The 19,670-nt window shown below is 30.1% G+C and overlaps 1 protein-coding gene across 1 annotated transcript; it reads right to left on the bottom strand.

Moving 5' to 3' along the window:
- Positions 1-5,623: 5,623 nt before the first annotated feature.
- LOC113382452 (transcriptional coactivator YAP1-like) lies at positions 5,624-19,279 on the bottom strand (the record flags this gene model as incomplete). Its single annotated transcript, XM_026620833.1, is given in 6 exon segments — positions 5,624-6,359; positions 6,464-6,549; positions 6,912-7,092; positions 7,165-7,412; positions 8,618-8,755; positions 19,152-19,279. Coding segments are annotated over 6 exon segments (874 nt in total), but the record flags the coding sequence as incomplete, so codon positions are not given.
- Positions 19,280-19,670: the final 391 nt, after the last annotated feature.

Here is a 19,670-nt window from a genome sequence, read left to right as displayed (position 1 = left end):
CATGTACACACACGCACACATATCCATTTTTTTTAAAGTCTGCCTAATATTCAGAAACCTTGAAACGTAAGATATAAAAAAAAATCGATTTTTTTGCGATTACTATAGATGCGTTCGCGTTGGACGCTTACGCGCTGTGAGCGCGCTTACATGTCATTTTCATCGTTCGACTTGTCGCTGTGAATGTCACATAAGTACGCTCGTAGCATCATCGTAGCGTGTTCGTAGCACATATTTGCGCTCATACATGCTCACGCCACCCAGGTAAGGCCCTAGATAAATAAGCATAAGGGTAAGGCAGTTGAAAGCGTGATCGTCATCTGTCAAAACCAATACAACGAAAGCATAACCTAACCCTAATTTCGATTATTCATTAATAGTTCAATTCTTTATAATTACGCAAAAATACCAAGCTGTATATCACAATTATTTTTTAATATTAATATTAATATTAATTATTTTAAATTTAATTGATTTCAAATAATTTTAAAATTTAATTTTAATATTAATATTAATTAAGCATAAGCTAACCAAATTTCATTTATTTATTAATTGTTAAATTCTTTATAATCCCGCTGAATGATCCAGAAAGTAATAAAATTTACACAACCGTTACCGTTACCGCCCATTTTGATGCTTATTGACGCTCACAGTATCCAAAACGAACGAAATTTAGTTATCGATTCTAAGCGCTTATCGGCCAAGTCGAACGCTAAAAATTTGTGCTTATAAGCGTGAGCGCATAGATATAAGCATCACAGCGCGTAAACGTCCAACGCGAATGCACCTATACTATAACTTGCCCTACGGGGAGTTAATTACATATAAAGTAATATTTATATGAAAATTAGACATATCTTGGTCTCGACACGTCTGTAATCTTATGAAATAAAGATATATATTACATAAGTATACAAAAAATAAAGGTATTCGTTCCACTCCCAATACAAAATTATTCATATATATTAGGATGGTTCTTAATATGGACATTTTCGTATTTCCTTGCTCCCAAGGGCTCAAATGGTTCCCAATAGATAAAAAAATAATTCTCTGAAAGTTTTAGCTCTTAATATTAACTTTTAGATAAAGCGCAATTCAATCAAAGATTTGTATGGAAATAGCATGCAAAAATTTTCAAAAATTTTGCAAAGCGTCGAATTTTCAACAAAAAATGACACAGATTTTCATTCCACTCATTTGTCGCTAAGTTATACCTAAAAAAAATTTTTTTTTTAATTTAATGTTTTTTCCATGTATTTGATAAAAATAAATGAGTGGATTATATAAAAAATATTAAAAATGTTAAATTTAGGAAGTTTTAGTGGTGTATGACATCATTTTTTTAATTTAATTAAGGGGGTGACGCAGGTACAAATAAATTGGTCAAATTACATATTATTTCCTTGGCGTTTCTAAGATAACACTGATTGAAATGATGTTACAATTTGAGTTTTTCTAGAAATTTTGCACAAGTCACATTATAAAACAACTAGCATAAAAATACAAATAAGGAATGACGCGCAAATAATAATGCGTCATCGTGACATTTCAAGTGAAACAAAATTTATTCACAATTGTCTATATAATTTCGTTTTAAAACTTCAAAATTGATTTTTAAAATTAATCGTCGAAGATGATGGGGGGCAATACAAACCATATGCCAAAAACAATTTATGAGAGTCCATAGACATGCGACCTTATAAAAGATATCACCATGCCAGCTGGAGAATTAGAGGAGAGGATCGCTGGCATCAAAGAATTGTAATCTAATATTTATTGTGAAATTAATTTTACTTCATTGTTTATAAAATTCATTTGTTAGTCATTCAAATTGTTTATATACTTAAATAAATGCAACCAATACAAAAAATTTACCTGAAGAAAGTTAAATTCTTAAATAGTTTATAGTTTATAGTTTGGTGACAAGTCTTAAAATAAAGAAATTTCACCTTCAAACGCTTTTCAAAAAAAAAAAATAGAAATTTTTACAACTTTGCACATAATACAATGACTAAATTTAGTTAAAAAATTGATATAAAACTTTCAGCGACAATACCTGAAACCTTTCATAAAAACTATGACTACATTTTGGGACCCTGAACCACCTTTTCCACCATCTTTGCGCCTCTTATTATTTATACTCATGGTGTTTTCCTTATTATTCCCATTGTTGTATTTTCTGGTGCCTCCACTTCTGCTTCTAATAACAATACAGGTAAAAATTATTTATTATATTTTTATATATGCAAATATAATCTGATAATGATTATGAATATTTGCACAGCACTTACTCCTCTTGCCAAGAATAATTTCATCAACAGACAGGTCTTGAATTGTTTATTAGTCAATTATTTTCTCATTTCTACATTTTCAGTTTTTCTTTGGAGATTGGATTTTGAATAATGTGTCAATAGAGTGGATCTTGGAGATGGTTGGCCATCAAAATGTTGGGATAGCACTACTAATTGCAAATCTAACACTTCAAAAACTGATTTTTAACATGGCTTTGGCGGTGGCCTGCTATGATTATCTTTATACAATCAGACTTATGAATTTTGAGGACCATCAAATTATGCTCTGACTAATTAGCAAGAAAATAACAATAGTTATAGTTTTGAATTACTTATTTATAACATTATCAAAATTCTATTTTCTTTCATTAAAATTATAGTATCATCTTATGTCATAATTAATTTCTTATTCTCGCCATAATGTTTATAATATCTTCATCATAACTATTTGATGATTTATTTCGAAAGGATATTAAAAAAGACTATTGAAAATACAACGTTTATATTTAGATTAAAAAAAATCACTATGTACAAAGAAGTTAGTCATATAAATTTTGTTGTGTTTTTTTCTTGCTCGTTTTATCTTAGACTCAATATTCTACAAAATAATTTTTTTTTACAAATAGTAACAATTCAATGCTGTGCCATTCAGTTATTAGCAAATTAATTATTAGTGAAATATATACATAAAATTAATAATAAATCTCATATAATGTAACATATACTAATAAGGCATTGAATAATAGCTGCTCCAAAAGTGATATTTATATTCTTGCAATTCTATCAAAGTGAAAACTTTCATTCAGAGTGCATTTAATGCTTAACAATTGTTTAAATATGTTCACGTAATGTTAAATCAACAGTTCCAAATGTTAAAAAATAATATTTGATATTGCTTAAATATTCAGGCAGAACATTGTTGTATAAAACATTTAAACAAATTATGTTTTTGTAACAATTCAAAAGTACTTAATTATATCATTAAAATTGCCATTTCTTTCAAAAAACAGATTGATAAATTTATATCAAATGTTGCTAAGTATATAAATAACATTTTTTCCTATAATAATATCTTAATAATACCACATAATATTGTTTCCTGTTTAAGGAAAATTCTGCTGCTTACATAAGAATTATTATCAAAAGATTCAAACTCATTATGAGTTTTGAAAGGCACAAATATTATCGAGATTGTTCGATATCAACATCGAACATCATTTGAGCATTTCATTTCTTTATTGACTATTTATAATTGATTTAATTTTATAAAATAACTAAACATTCAACATAGATATATAATGATTCAAATTCTTTTTATCTCAATAAAACAATTTCTAGATAATTAAGAGATTATAAAAAAATTATCTTCAGCTGTAAATAAATTAAGAAAGTAAAATTTGTAGTGACAAATACACATTTCAAGTAAGTACAGAAAATATAATTCATTAAAAAAATTAAGTAGCACAAAGTTCTCATGTAAGTAGTGTTTTTTAATTTTATTTTATGAGCTTTGTAAAAGCTCCAAATTGAATGCAAATTCTATATCTATGTAAAAATAACAACACTTAGCAAGATTTTTATTATAGTATAGATTAGCCTCTATTAACTTGTTTATAAGCTCGAAAGTTTAAAAGACATTGATTGTCCTAAGGCAATTCGTGTTTTCATTTTATATCTAAGAAATTTATTAAGTGAGAAGTAAAAACATTATAAATATATATAAGTGTAGTATTTACATATGCAATATCATAATCCATTAGTAGATCACTATGACCTATCATATTGCTTTCTGAATGCACATAGTTAAAATCTATTTAAAATATAATATTTAATCATTTCCATTTATTTGTTATTGAAGCACATGTGATATGCATCGCTATCAGCTATCATCAGTCGAGTATCATGGTCAATAATTTTATAAGGCAGAAACACAAGTCTTATATAAGGCCACTGTTTACAAATTAAAGGCTACAAAGTAATAGTATAAGTACATAAACATCAAATATAGTACATGAAGTATCTTCCGATGCTGAAAGGATTCACTTTCCTTCGAGCAGTAAAATTGTTCAACTTTGAGATCATTAGTTGAGCAGCTTGCAATATCTTCAATTTAGTGTTATTAAGTTTTATATTACTTGAATCTCATTACAAATAATAATTACACAGTAATAAAACTACTACAACAAGTCTAGAAAGTACTCATATGAGTTAAAATGATAGGGAAAATATAGATATAGTATGTAGCCAACAATAAAATGTATTTCTTACATGTGCAAGCTGCCCCAAAAAATATTTAATATATGTTTCTCAGAATTTAATAAAAAAAACAAATGCTTTATAGAATTATAATATTACACAGTCCATTCTGTAATATTGAGGCAACATAAATCTTCAGTTTATTATCACATTTTATTTAATCTGCATAACAGAACTCAGCTCAATATGTATCATACAATACTGAGATTGACTCAGCAATTAATTAGTTGCCTTAATGATCTTTTTGAAAAATCCATATCACGTAATAAATATTGGTTTTTAATTAAACAGCTAGCAGTATTTGAAAAATAAACTGAGCTGAGCCGCAACCAAGTTAGAAATTACACAAGCATTCAATTTTAGTAAACTATATATATATATATATATATATATATATATATATATATATTTTCCAAAAATCTTTCAAAACAGCATTGCTAGTCACTTGTCTAAAAAAAATTGTATATATTTGCAAGACATCTGATTACTCTAAAAAGTGCTAGAGTGCAGAGTGCATTATAATATAAAAGTGATTTGCTAACAGAAACTGAGCAAAATGAAGCCATTGAACATATATTTTACTTCCATTCATAAAATAATTACAAGACTTCTTCTGCATACAAAATGGACGGCTATCTGATATGGACCAAAAAGTATTGAGCATGTACTATTTTAACCCTTAACACAGTTTCGCAGTATTATTATTTATTGTCAATATCTAAAAAAATATAAAAATAAACTGTATGATGAAAATTAAACTTGATGAGTATCTAGCAATCACTAAAATGAAGCGAAACTGAACTTACAAAAAATTCTTAATTACAGATTATTTTTACATAAAAAATTTATATTGAAAAGTTGTAAAAAATGATTTACTTAGACTTTTCTTTATCCCAAAGTAATTTTTCATGATATATCTGCTTAAAGTGAGCATGATAAAATTATTATTGTTTAAAATATAATATAAAGCTCATATTCAAACTTTTAAAGTTTACGTTTGAAATATGTTTTTGATATGAAATATAAGCGAATACTTAAAATACTAAATAGTAAACAATGTCATAAAATCTGCATATAATAAAATATATATATAATATAGTTTAAGTTTATAATTTAAAGTAGATTGCATTAAAGTGTTTGCACGCGCCCTCGGGCGCGCATTCGCCCTTGAAACGGCAATCCATCTCTTAATATTATAATCTGTTTAAATATTAGCACCATTCTGACCAACATATATATTGCGCATTTGTCGCAATGTTTCATCAAATATATCTAAATAGAATCGAGTTATAAACAATGACTTTAAGAGCTGCTTCCAATCGCGACATTTCATCAGTTCCAACAATATATACGGTTTATCTCTGGCGGCACCATTATCAATGCTTTATATACTAAGCTAAATGCGATAAATTCAAACCCAGAGATTACTTCTTAATATCCCGGTTGGAAGCAACCTCAATCCTTCATAATGAAAACTTATTTACTTATATAGCTATAGCGTTAAAAAATATCTATCAAAACTAAAGACAATATATAAGGCATCTCTCCTTAAATTACTTTCACTTATGCTAAGTATTAAAATGATTAAATAATCAAAATCGCTCATAGAAATTATTGTTTCATGTTACATGTCATTGAGCATATGTTCATAAGGCAACAGATCGAAACTTTAAATCTCGATGCCGGCGATATTGTCAGTTTATTTTTTAAATTTACAACTTACAACCATGTCAGTTCATTGTCTGGCTTAGCTACAGGATTTATTAAAGACTGTACGTCTTCCAATATGTCACTAGAAAAGTCCTCCCCCAACTGAAAACATTATATCATGTGTGTAAGAATAGACACTTCAAAAAGAATCTCAATTTTGGGTGAAGATATAATCTATTTCATTATCCATATTGACCATATCATACCTGAAGTGATGGCACAAGATCTTCTGTCGAGTCTATATTATCACTAAGTGCTGATATATCCGTGGCATCCATAGCAGCTCCACTTTCTGAGAAGAAAACACAGCTATTATACATCATAAGACACTTAGTTCACAAAAACGATAATGATACAAAAATAATATTCAATAAACCCAAAAAATTATTTGAGATTTCATGCAGTTCGTGCTTTATAATGATATTTACATATTGTGTTCAATAAACAATATAAATTAAAAGTTCTACAGATGCTAGTTCTAAAACATTCTAATTTATTTATACATAGTTTTCTTCGAGATCAAAACTTATCGGACGTTTTTATCGCGATTCAAAGGAATTTCGAAAGATTGCTTATAGCAACTGGTTTAATTTTGTGGTTTGTTTCATTGGTTCTCGAACCTAGTGCAAAATTAATGAACTAAAATTTCATTACCACTTGCGCAGTCCATATTATCGTCAATGTTGGCCAAAAAATCTTCCGGTGTGTGAGGCATAGAGTATGGATTTCCAAGACCCAAACCGCTATCCGCTGATTCTTGCCTGGAATGATCCGTTACGCCGGACAAGAATGGGTCCATCTGTAATTCCGTGCTTGTCTGTTGTCTCATTAATTCCTAAACAAAGTTAAAATATGTGAAGTATTCGACAATTTAGTAATTTGCACCTTCAAACGGTGCGAATCTTACCTGCATTCTGATTTCGTGTTGACGCTGTTTAAGTCTTTCCCTTTCCTGTTGTAATTGTTGCAAACGTAGTTTTTGTTGTGAAGCCTGATGAACCACCGAGGATTGTCCTCCTACAGTAGCGCCGACAGGGCCCGTCCCGCTGACAGCATTGGCGGCAGTTCCGCCTCCATTGCCAGCGAGCCAGGATTGCTGCATGGCGGCAGTATGACCGGGAACGCAAGTACCGGGAGAACGTTGAAGGTGCGTTGCTAAATATAAAAAGTTAGTGAAAAATCAAGAACTATTAACAGAACAATTAACTAATCCAATTAACTATTGAATTATTGGGTTGTACGGAAAGTAACTTCGTTTTTTATAGACATTTTGAAACATAATTTTCGTACAATAAACAAATACTTTAATAAATTATGTATTGGCTGTTTTGATCGAACATCTTCTTTCATATTTCTAGTATTAGCATAATTTCGAGATCATATTTTTTTTGGTCGTTATTGGCAAAAAACTGATCAAGGTGCTTTTTGACCTCATTTGAGGTAAAGGTTTTACCTCCTTAAACAATTTTTTAGTTACCGGAACATTTAATGGTCCAATGATGACGTCTTGAGAATATGATGAATATGGAATTGGGTCCCATTCAAGCTATAAAAGCTTTTGGCAAATGACCAAACTTATGCGAGTTTGAAAGCAGTTTTCCGTATTCAAAGTGGCACCCTCCAAAAACTACTGCGTGTAATTGATTAGAACTTTTTACACACAAACCTTAAAATACGAGCTTTCAAATCATATAATTATTATACGGCTTAAGTGTGATGTTAGGTTAAAAAAATATAGTTAAATCCTCTGTAGTAAAAAAACGAAGTGACTTTCCAAACAACCTCATAGAATGAACATTTTTACTTACATTTTATAAATACACTAGAACTCAAATTATCCGAATTAATGGGAACCGGGACCCATTCGGATAATCAAATATTCGGATAATCAGAGTTTTTTTTAAAAATTGCCATTGAAGAGAAAAAAAGTTACGTTTTGATATTGCACTATTTTTTTATTGAATTAAATTAAAGAAACATGACATTTTTACATGTTTTAAATAAAATGTACTTAAACGAGTTAAAAAAAAAATGTACAAGTTTAGAAATAAAAATCATTGTTTTGTAAACATCTCCGTCAAATCAAAACAAACAATGTGCCTACACTGGCTTTGCTGGTGGAAGAATAATAGCGCACTTAGACTTTTTTTTGACAATTTTTTTTCTGAAAGTGATTCGGATAATCGGCGATTCGGATGGTCGGAGTTCGGATAATTGGAGTTCGGATAGTCGGAGTTCGGATAATTGGAGTTCGGATAGTCGGAGTTCGGATAATTGGAGTTCTACTGTAATCGGTACTTTGAAGAAAGATGCCAATTAAAATTTCATTTTATCTTAGTAAATTTTTAATAGCTACTTACGTATTCTCGGATCAAACCAGGAAGTAGTTCTAGCCTGATGATTTATAAAATATATTTCTCCTTCGGCAGTCGCTGCTTGTTCCCATCCTTCCGGCAACGGTCCAAGTGCATCATTTGTGGGTGAAGTGGCTTTGCTCACTGTGATAAAGTAGACGAAATTAATTAAGAAGCAAAAATAGAATTGAATACAAATATTAATTAACATCAAGACTAGTACAGTTATCTCAAATTCTGCAATTTAAAAAATACATAAATGAATTAGTAGTGGAGTGAATTGTATCGACAATTTTAATATTGGAAATGATATTACTTCTTTATTATTTAATAAAGAATTGCAATTGTTGTTGGGTATTTCATTCCCACGTTTTTAAGTATGCAGTCGATATGTACTTATGAAAGAACTGAAAAATTCAACAATTTTTTTTTTTTACAACAATAAGAACTATCTACGGTGAAAATATGTGAAAAATAATTATTCAACCTAACAATTCCAAAATTAAACGTATTTAAATATACGAATATGATTGATGAATGTGTCCATGTGTCCAAGCTCTGTACGGATCGGAGACATGGACTCTGAGAAAGGCCAATAAAATCTACCTCGAGAGTTTTGAAATGTGGTGGTGGACGCGAATGGAAAAGATAAAGTAGACAGACAAAGTGACAAATGAAGAAGTCCTGAGAAGAGTGGGCGAAGAAAGGACTCTACTGAGCACAATTCTGAAAAGGAAAGGAAACTGGATCAAAATACATGAAATAAAAAAATAGGGAATAGTGGTAATGGGATGAAGGGTAAAAAAATCATTTGTTTGTGATGGCTCTCACACCATGGACCTGCCTTCGGGCAGACTACCATTTGTTATTTATTATTATTATTATGATTGATGATGGTAATAATACCCACTCTCTCATTATTAAGTTATATTTAAATATCAACAACTCATATCACAATTTAAATTTTTACAGGAATGCAACTAAACACGAACAACATCAGTTTTCTCAACTATAAATCAACGTGTATATAGCAGGTAATAGTAATATTGGCGTCCGTCGTGGCATTCTGGGGCATGTCATCTATGCATACAGAGTTGGAAAATAAAATATTGTACATTTAAAAAATCAATCATAATTGTCTAAATGAATAAATTTGTATTCTCGAAATACGTTTTTGATACATTAAAAATATATCACTTTTAAACATTTTCATTCATTTTTAATAATTTATAGATATGTATTTAATTATATCAAATCTTTGATGTTAATAGAATATAGAAATAACAATAATATTATTAAATTTAATACCGTCGGTTTGAAAAATTTGTGTCAGTAGGTTCACGTTTAGGAATAATAAATCGTTTGGAGTCGATAAAAGTATTAGTTGTATGTAACATGTGTGATCGGTACTTTTCAACTACTACGGACTTAAAAAATAAAGAAAATTGCTCTTTGAACAATTCCATAGTTAGAATGTAAAGTAAAGAATTATATCAAAATAATAGCGAAAATATTGAGTCAAAAATCAAATTATATCAACGGTCATATTGAAAAAACGAAAAAAATTAGGATAATATCAAAAACAAAACATTTGACTACATAGTTCATAAAAAAGTAAAAATACTTGTTCAATTAGATAGATATTCTGATTACCCAAATTAGAATTCGGCATACATGTAAAACGTTGATTTAACGTTGACTTCCCGTAGGATAAGTTACAGTAATCGTAAAAAAATCGAAGAAGAAAATTTTTATATATCTTTACGTTTCAAAGCCCTCTGTACATTTTTCATACATTTTTTGGCAAAAAATAAAAGTATGTGCGTGCGTGCGTATGTCTGAACGGTTACAATTTTTTGTCGACGAAAAACACTGATCAATTGATTTGAATAATTCAAAAAACATTTGATTCATATCGATAAGAAAACGTGCTGGTTAGTTTTTAGCAAAGGCAGGTCCAGCGTTTCGAAGATACGGGGCAAAAAGTGCCAAAAATGGTAAATCAGTTTTAATGAGAACGGAGCGTCAGAATTCAATAACTCAAAAATAATTTTATTTGTATTGACAAAATGAGAAGCTGATTAAACTCTTGAAAGGCAGGTCTAGCGGTTTCGGAAATCCAGTGAAAAAAAAACGATCATTAGACATATGTCCATTAAATTATCAGATATTTCATAGAGATTTTAATAATAAGTATAAATTTTGTTTACATTTCTATGGGTTCCTTACCAATAGTTCCTTATCCGTTAGTCTGCGACACGGCGCTTACGCGCTTCGATATATAGTCGCAGCGCGATTACTTTAAATAAAGTTCAAAATATATAAAAAATAAAATTTTCTCAACGTTTTCAAAAAAAAAAAATAAAGCTTTTTTAAAAATAATAATTTTCGGTACAAGAAGTTCCAACAATGTGCCTCAATTCACGATGCCATGTACCACTAGTTTTATTTCGTGATATGTTCAAGTATAAATATAAATTCTTCTTCGGTTCTGCTCTGTCCCATATTAATTGCATTCACATGTAACGATTTGTGATAAGGGGTAGTGGTAGTTAGATTCCAAAGTGTTTCTGAGGTTCAGGTCGTGGACTACCCCCACGGGAGTTGTATATTGTGTGCTATCAACAAAGGCTAGGAATGCGACGATCGCGTGCCGGATCCGATTCCACACATTTGCGTTTTAGCGTTATCGCATGAGGGTTTATAATATAATACATGTACAGGCAAATAATTATTATTTCTAAATTATACACGAGTGGTATGTATTCTCGGCATTCGAAAGAAAACGATTCAAATAGTGGATTCGGTGCGCTTCGGATCATCAGACATGTTTCGAATATAATTTAGAGAAGAAGTAGAAGGAATCGGAAACTTATCAGTTAATAGATCAATTGATAAAACTCTATATTTTGCAAAGATTATTTATTAGTTTCATTAGGCGATTTAAGCTTTGTAATTAGTACGTCATCGAATCCTTTACAAATTATACTGTGTCAACTTATATAACAAAAAGTGTGAATATTTATCAGATTTCTAGTTATTTTATGTATAATAAAAATTAGTTCGAAAAATTTCAATTACCTATTTGAATTGGGACGATTAAAAGTAGCATTTGAATAATATTAGTATTATTGCTCCAAGTTTTCAAGAATGAAGACTTTTTGTTCAACTAAGAATTTTTTTTTTTAAATCGATCAATTTTGAGAGGCCCTCCATTAAAAAAAACTTTACTAAAATGCGTTGGCAAGTTTCATCAAAAGTTGGCGAAAATTACTGAAACTTCCCGTACCGAAAATTAAAATTTCAAAAAAGACTTAAAAATTTTAATTTATTTTTATGTTTAGAAATTTTTTGAAAATTTTAATTTTTTTCGAAACAATCGCGCTGTATAGCCGTTTGGAGACGAAATATCGAAGCTCGTTAGCGTCGTATCGCAGTCTAACATTGATACGGAACCCATAGAAATGTCAACAAAATTTGTACTTATTAAAATCTCTAAAATATCTGATAATTTGATGTGCATATGTCTAATAATCAATTTTAACCCTCAAATGGCGTTTTTTTTTTACTTTTTCCACTCGATCTCCGAAACCGCTAAATCTGCCTTCCCAAAAATTAATCAGTACTTCATTTTATCCATACAAGTGAAATGTTTCTTGAATTATCGAAAACGGATCTTTTTCGATTTTTTTGCGATTACTATAACTTAGCCTACGTAAAAAAAGTCGGAGAACAGTAGAGATTTGTGTAAAGTAAATCTATTACGTGTGCGAATAAATAACTATTAAATAATTAATATCTTATTCCAAGCACTTGTTGTGTTCGTCCGCACTGTTATGTTCGTACGGGAATCGCACTGACCGCGACTGACCTTTGAATCGATGCATCGCGTTATCGTCCGAGAAAAGCGCGGGTTACATTTTCCGCGATGCGAGACCACCCGGCAATCGTCCTACAACGTCGTTAGGCCACGTGCTTGCTCAGAGGATACGCACTGATCGCTCGAAATTATGATAATTTGAAAGACGATTACCAGATTCTGCTGGGGTATCGATTGAAGGTTTAATTGATATTAGAAATCATAGAAAACATAGAATTATAAATGAAAATGCATTGAGTTAAGAGTGCTGATCAAGTTTGATACACAACGATATAATTTAAACATATCTCGATGTTCATATTACAACTAACACCCAACTTGAAATAAAACACTAAATAGATATAGTGCATTAATAAATAGTAATATCACATTTTTCAATTGAATTTAAATTTATCTGTTGAACAAACTCCACGGCCCAGGCATTTTACATTTATACTTTATTATTTGAATATATTATTTTAATATATTATTAAAAATATTCGAATTTGATAAGTTTCTGTAGATAATTTAAGTTAAAAAAATATAGCAGTGAAATTTATAATGAAAGAATAAAAAATTGTTTAAACTGTTTTGTATGTCATATATGTGAATATAACCAAACTATTGTTGATATATTAAATGTGATATTTTGGAAAATTGAACTTTAATTAAAACTTATTGAACATGCATAAAAATATACAAAATTCGATATTGACTCATGCGACATAATAAATATAAATGAAAACTAGTAGTGCATTTGCCTCAAAGGCAAATTGCGGGAACTTTCCGTACTGTAATTTAAAACTTTTAATAGTTCTTTATTGTAATAGTAGTATTGTAATAGAGAAGTTAGATTCTTTTTGCAAGCTCTGATTTTTTTTGAACATTTTTGAAAATTTTGAAAACATGAAAAATTTGAATATTGAAAATACCGATGTTTTTTGAAAACTTCATATAGGTTGATTCAAATCACATAATATTTGTTTTTTGACCGCCAAATGGCATTTTTATAAGCTGGATCTCCGAATCTGCCTTTATATAGAAATGTGAAGAAAAGATCCTTTTCTTTTCTGAAAACAATTGCAAGATATGCACACACGCAAATAATTGTTATCTACATTCGAATATTTTTCTCTGCACGAGGATATACGAATGCTGCGCAGCAGTGTCAATAAGTGATCAATTGCAACGGCGGCAATCAATAGTCTGCCGATAAATCAAAACAAGAAAATTAAAATGAGTCACAAGCCAATCTTTTTAATAATTATCAGCCTTAATGAGACCGACTGTGTTGAACGCATTTGGACTTTGACAAATCGAATAGCGCATTTATCGATGCGCCGCGGTCAAAAAAGCTGATGTAATTAGACGACGAGGTCAATGTAGTTACATCGGCGATGATTTAAGACTTGACTCACTGTTTATTAACGAGATATATTTTAGATTCGAATTTTAATTTTTTAGACGAATTAGGGGGCGTTCATTAATCACGTGATGGATTTTTAAGGATTTCTGGACCCTCCTCCCCATGGTGATACGTGGTAATATTTACCCCCTTCCCGCAGACTGAAAGCAATAATGGAAACATGTTCAAACAAACATACTACATATTTCTCTCTTTGGAATCTATCTCAAAATCAGTATAGTATAATTGGATTTTTTAAAAATTCAGGTATAAAGTAAATACACGTGATATTTTATTAGTTTATTTTTATTTAAAAAAAAATTATGTCTAATAATTTCATCAAAGAATTACTGGAAAGAATAAATAATAATAAATGCGAAGTTCACTTCTAAAAGATAATTTGATTGCTTATTCTTGCTGCCAATTCTTTGAAAACAAATCTTTGTCAAGTAGCCAGCGAAATTAGCCAGAACTACTCACATTGTAAATATTGCCAATAAAATCAATAAAGTTTTCCTGTTGCGAACGACGAATATGAATCAAGAACTACATGCGAATTATATTTCGAAGAAACAGCTTGGACATTTTCATAAGAAAGTAACGAGTGAGTCTCTATTCCAATAATCAATCGAAATAAATAATGAATATTCTCATTATCGAAAATCAAATGCGAAGGTCGTCGATGTTTTCATGTATCGTGTTATCAGTATGAGTCATCCTGGCATCGTCCAAGAAAGCCCGAAAACGATCAAAACAAGTGAAATGTTATCGCGGTTCCGGTGTTAGACGGTATCGGCAGATTACACTCAGTCAACAGTCATCGCGGATTGACCCGCGGACTTGGGCAATCGCGGGTCAACAATGATTCGGTTCACTGGCCAAACATACAATGTGGCAATGTCGAAGAGACCTTTTCTTGCACGATTCTACTTATATCACATACGAAATGTTGACGTTTATACCGGGTTATACCAAACACTTCACAAATTATTCTAAATATAACCGACGTCGATGACTATAAAAAAAATCCATTAGTCCGAACCCAATAGTCCGGGATGCCCAATAGTCCGGCATTGTTTCAGAAAATTTTGGTTTTCTCGAATAGTGAGCTTTTATAGCAAATAAAACGCCAGAAAGCTATTCGGAAGTTTTCACGGCAGTTTGAGCGAGAATAGAATGTTTTAATAAATATAAACATAAAAAACAAAACAAAAGAAAAAAAGCACAGATAAATTTGCTAGTCGGTTAAAATCAAAACTTTAGCTTCTGGACAACCATTAGGAAAACCAAAACTGAAACAGTTAGTGCATTGTTCAAATGGTTAAAAGCTTTACGCTGTAAAGCAAAGCTTGCGACAGGGCCAATAATTGTTCAAAAAGCAGAATATTTTGGCTAAGATTTTAGAGTTTTAGTGTATGTAGTTATTCTAATAATTGGCTCACAAACTAAGTTTCGACATGGAATTCAAAGACTTGACGTAGCTGGAACAAAAATTTAAGCAAACCTAACCTTTAAAGACAAATACAAAAACAAGTTCAAGAAATTCCTAGATGATGATTTAACTCCATACTAGCTGAGGAAAAGAATAAGCAGCCATGCGTTAATGACTGCCGCCCCTTTAAATACTGTTTTTCGCCACTTTGTAGTTTAATTATTGTACTTTGTTGTTTGTATTTGTAGTTTTATTATTAACCGTCATTACTGCTCGATGATTTCGGTTAATTGTTCTAACTTTCAACAGAACATCAAACAAATGGGCCAAAGTATCGCAATCACTGATAAAGTATCCATTATGCAAGAATTGTTGAGAGCTCGTGATAACCCGCACGCACACTTAGAAAATATAAGACAATCTCACTGTATAAAATAAAGTACAGCTAAATTACACAAATATAAAGGAAATTTCAATAAAAGATTTCTAAGATCATAATACTATATTCGCCTAAATTTCTTTAATAAAAAATGGATAAGTTCGAAAAGTTCTTAACCCTTTAGTTACGAGCGCCGCATATATGCGATTTACGCAAATCATAAAATTGGCCCGTGAACTCATAATTTTGGCGAAAACAGTTGATACAGCTGATAGAGACAAAATCAATGTGAAGTAGTTAACAAGCAAACATTTTATTTATCCTGTGGAAAATAAGTGTATATAAATATAATAAGTCCAGAATTTGAATTGGAGTGAACAAAAACAGCCGTTGCACAGAAATTTGCGTTGGCAAATTTAAATGACTATGGCACAATTTGTCCTTATAAAGAAACATTCAATGATTTTAAAGATACATATATGTAAAGTGTAAAGTAAAATCGAATTAAACTTATTACAGGATACCCAGTAATAAGCCTTACTTTGGCTTTTTATGACAGACCACAACTCAAGATGTTAAGCACCAACATACACAAAAATATGACAAACTTTTTCTGAACTTATTTGAAGAGCGATCGTTACAATAATCATTACAGCGATCATATAAGCATATAATGATATAAATACGACTTTTCAGAAAACAAACCAATGCTTGTAATTTCTCTATTTATTGAATTTAATATTACAATCTATGTTATACTGATGAAGTTTTTATATTGATGCAATAATGTCGGAGACTATTTTCACTTGGAAACATCCTGCTATCTATATTTTCAAAAGACCTGGAACTTCCAACGAAAATGGAGTTACGGTCAAAAAATCTTTTCCTAATTGGAAGATATTTAAAACAAATTTCTCAACAGAGACTTATACTTCAATAAATAATAAAAATGCTTTTATACAACATAAATGTTATGTTATGTAAAACATAATATTTAAATATATCAACTATACAATAAATCATTAAAATTTATTCCAGTAATTATAATACTTAAAACTTTAATTTATGATTATTCATAATATTTGCTATATTATCAATTATTACAAGAATAATATAGATGTCTCAAAATTAGCAATGCAGATATAAAAATCTACTACTAAGATAAAACATCATTTGCTATTATTTATGTAAAGGAATTAGACTGATAGAGATCCTAGGTAATCCTAGGTAATGAATAAAAGTAGTTGCTAAACTTGCAATTTTATCATGAGTAACAAACCCCAAGATGTTAGTGAATATGAATTGTCATTCTCCACCTCCATCAATCAATGATCATGCTCTTATAAGGCATAGGTGTATGGTAATAACAGTATTGTTTGTATGACGTCCTTTTGACGTCTCGAAATCACAAATAACTTGATGAGTTTACTTTCGGCGTAGAATTGCGTCAGTCATCGACGCAGACTTCATTCAGAATCTGCTTGATAATTTTCAATTAGATAAATATTGATAAAACAGTTTTCATAACATAGAAAAGGGAAATTGGAAACATTGTCCGGAGTTCTATTTAGACACGCTCAACAATTACGTTTTTTATTTTATTTTATCTAAATGAATCAACCAAAACAAAAAAAAAATGAGTTAAGGTTTTAAGTTGAGATTTTTTTTAGCGAGATAACTTCATTATTACTAATAATTGTTAAATGTTATTGTACTAGATTCAATAACCTAACTTTTTTTAATCTTCCTGTCGGTAAAATATCTTGCATAATATGATTCATATAATTTTCAATTCAATATATTCTACATCATTTATATTTTTTTATTTAATTAGGTCATTGGGCAATTTCTGGATATTGGCAGAAGTGACTTACTGCCACATATGCAGAAAAGGGATATGTCTTGAAACATGTGTTGCTGTTGATAAATTATAAAAATATGTTCTAACGAATTTATAAATAATCTGCAATGCTTTTTGTAGTACCTACTGCAACTTTAATTTCGATTAGACCAGCGATATCTTTTACTAAAATAAAGTTAATTGCAAAATTTAAGCGAATAGAATTTAATACAAGGATTTGAAAGCGGAAAAAAGTAAACAAAAAATACGACGTAAGTTTTTCACTCACGGTTAGTAACTATAGCTAAAGATGGAATTAATTTAAAATAAATTCTTATTGTATCCTTAAATAGTACAAGGTTGGCAACCAAGCGCGTTTTTTTACTCTTAGATTGCTTCAAACAAGTCCTTAGTTTGCTGAGGTAGTCTATATGTAAAACACATTTTTTTTATTGTATAGTAAGAAATTCAGCTATCAATTAGTAGAAAATACATTTTTGATCGGTTATCGTGTTTTCGTTTAGCGTTCGTTAAAAGATTAAAAATTAAAACAAACATTATTATCATATTTTGCTATTTTGTTTCTGCAAAGGAAAAAACAATGATCCCATAGGTTAGGTGCTGTTTATGATGCTGAAGCCTTAGAAAATGTTAAAATTGGTTTGGAAAATGTCATTCTGGTGATTTTTCATTCAACGCTGCTCTGATTGTCCAGTTAAAGTTGTGGACAACTTAATTGAAGCAATAATCGATTCGTCTAATAAAAACAAATTGGCTATGTTTAAAAATTATTGGGGCTTGGTTGGAATGCTTCTCCACATCCACCAAATAGTCCTGACCTGATTGAAATCCTTGAATTAAAAAAAATATGATGGTGCCAAATTGTTCCTGGAAGTTTTATAAAAAAAGGATATTGATGCTTCTTGGAAGGTAACAAAAGGTCATCGATCAAAATGGTCAATACATTACAAAACAAAGTTATTTAATTTCGCGCAGAAATTGTCTTTGATTTTGTAACAAAATTGCGCATTTACTAAGTTGCCAACAATAACTACAAATTGCTAACAAAAATACGCACTTAGTTACCAACCTGATAACTACAAATTTCCGTTCTAGGTAAATAAAAAAGAAGATGTAACAAAAAAAGATATAAAAATTAGATATAACTTCATTTTTAGTTAAGAAAATATCAAGTAGCTAGGTAGATTCGTTAGGAAATGGCTTTATGAAGAAACTGAAACCAAATGCCCAAATGTAATCATATGTACAAATATTTGCAATAATTTATTGATAAAAAAGAAATAGACTTGAAATAACACAACGGAGACTTAAGCTTAAAACTCAGTAATCTAGAGCCTAGTATAAAATCTTATATTCGAGTGTATAAATTTATTTTTATATTATCTCATCAGAAAAATCATTTATAATATACAAAAGTGTATCAAAATCCTATTGCATATTTTTTATATTTTTTAATTGTATTACTGAATTGAAGTTATATTGTACTACACTGTATTTGTAGTGCAACAACATTGATCGATTAACAACTTCTTTATATTTGTTTATTTATTATTTGCCTTATCATTTGTTCATTCGTCATTTGAAATGTGAAGAAAAGATCTAACCTGCAGTTTGTGCTTGTTGAGCCTGGGCTGGTGCGCTAAGCAATGTGTCGGCACTCTGATGTTGGGCAGCAGCTTGGGCGGCTAGGGTTTTGCGCGGGTCATCCCATGTGGTCGTTCTGGTTACATGACTGCAACATAAACATAACATTAGTAAAAATCATTTACCAAGCACAGAGCGATAGAATCATTACAGCGAATTTTACTCAAAACCAATATAATAAACAATGAAAACATTTAATTAACCTACTAATAATTTAAACAACTATTGGTTTTATATTACTTCATTGCATATAAATTTGTATTTCCTTAATTAGAGAACAGGTCAATAGTTATGCCCCATCGCTTAAGCCAAGGAAATAATACATCCTGAATAAATATTAATTATTATTATTCACTTGGTTTTCATCTTAAATGTCCATTTAAAAATATCTCAAACAGAAGTAAGTGAAAATACACTAACCTCGCCAGTTAATATGACACTCGTAATAAACATCTATTCTGTGATAGTTGTTTCAGTGA

This window comes from Ctenocephalides felis, unplaced genomic scaffold (assembly GCF_003426905.1).
Source record: "Ctenocephalides felis isolate EL2017-DRISC unplaced genomic scaffold, ASM342690v1 CF-g0.4_SCAFFOLD_00192, whole genome shotgun sequence".
Classification (NCBI taxonomy): domain Eukaryota; kingdom Metazoa; phylum Arthropoda; class Insecta; order Siphonaptera; family Pulicidae; genus Ctenocephalides; species Ctenocephalides felis.
This window is presented reverse-complemented; position numbering and strand designations above follow the sequence as displayed.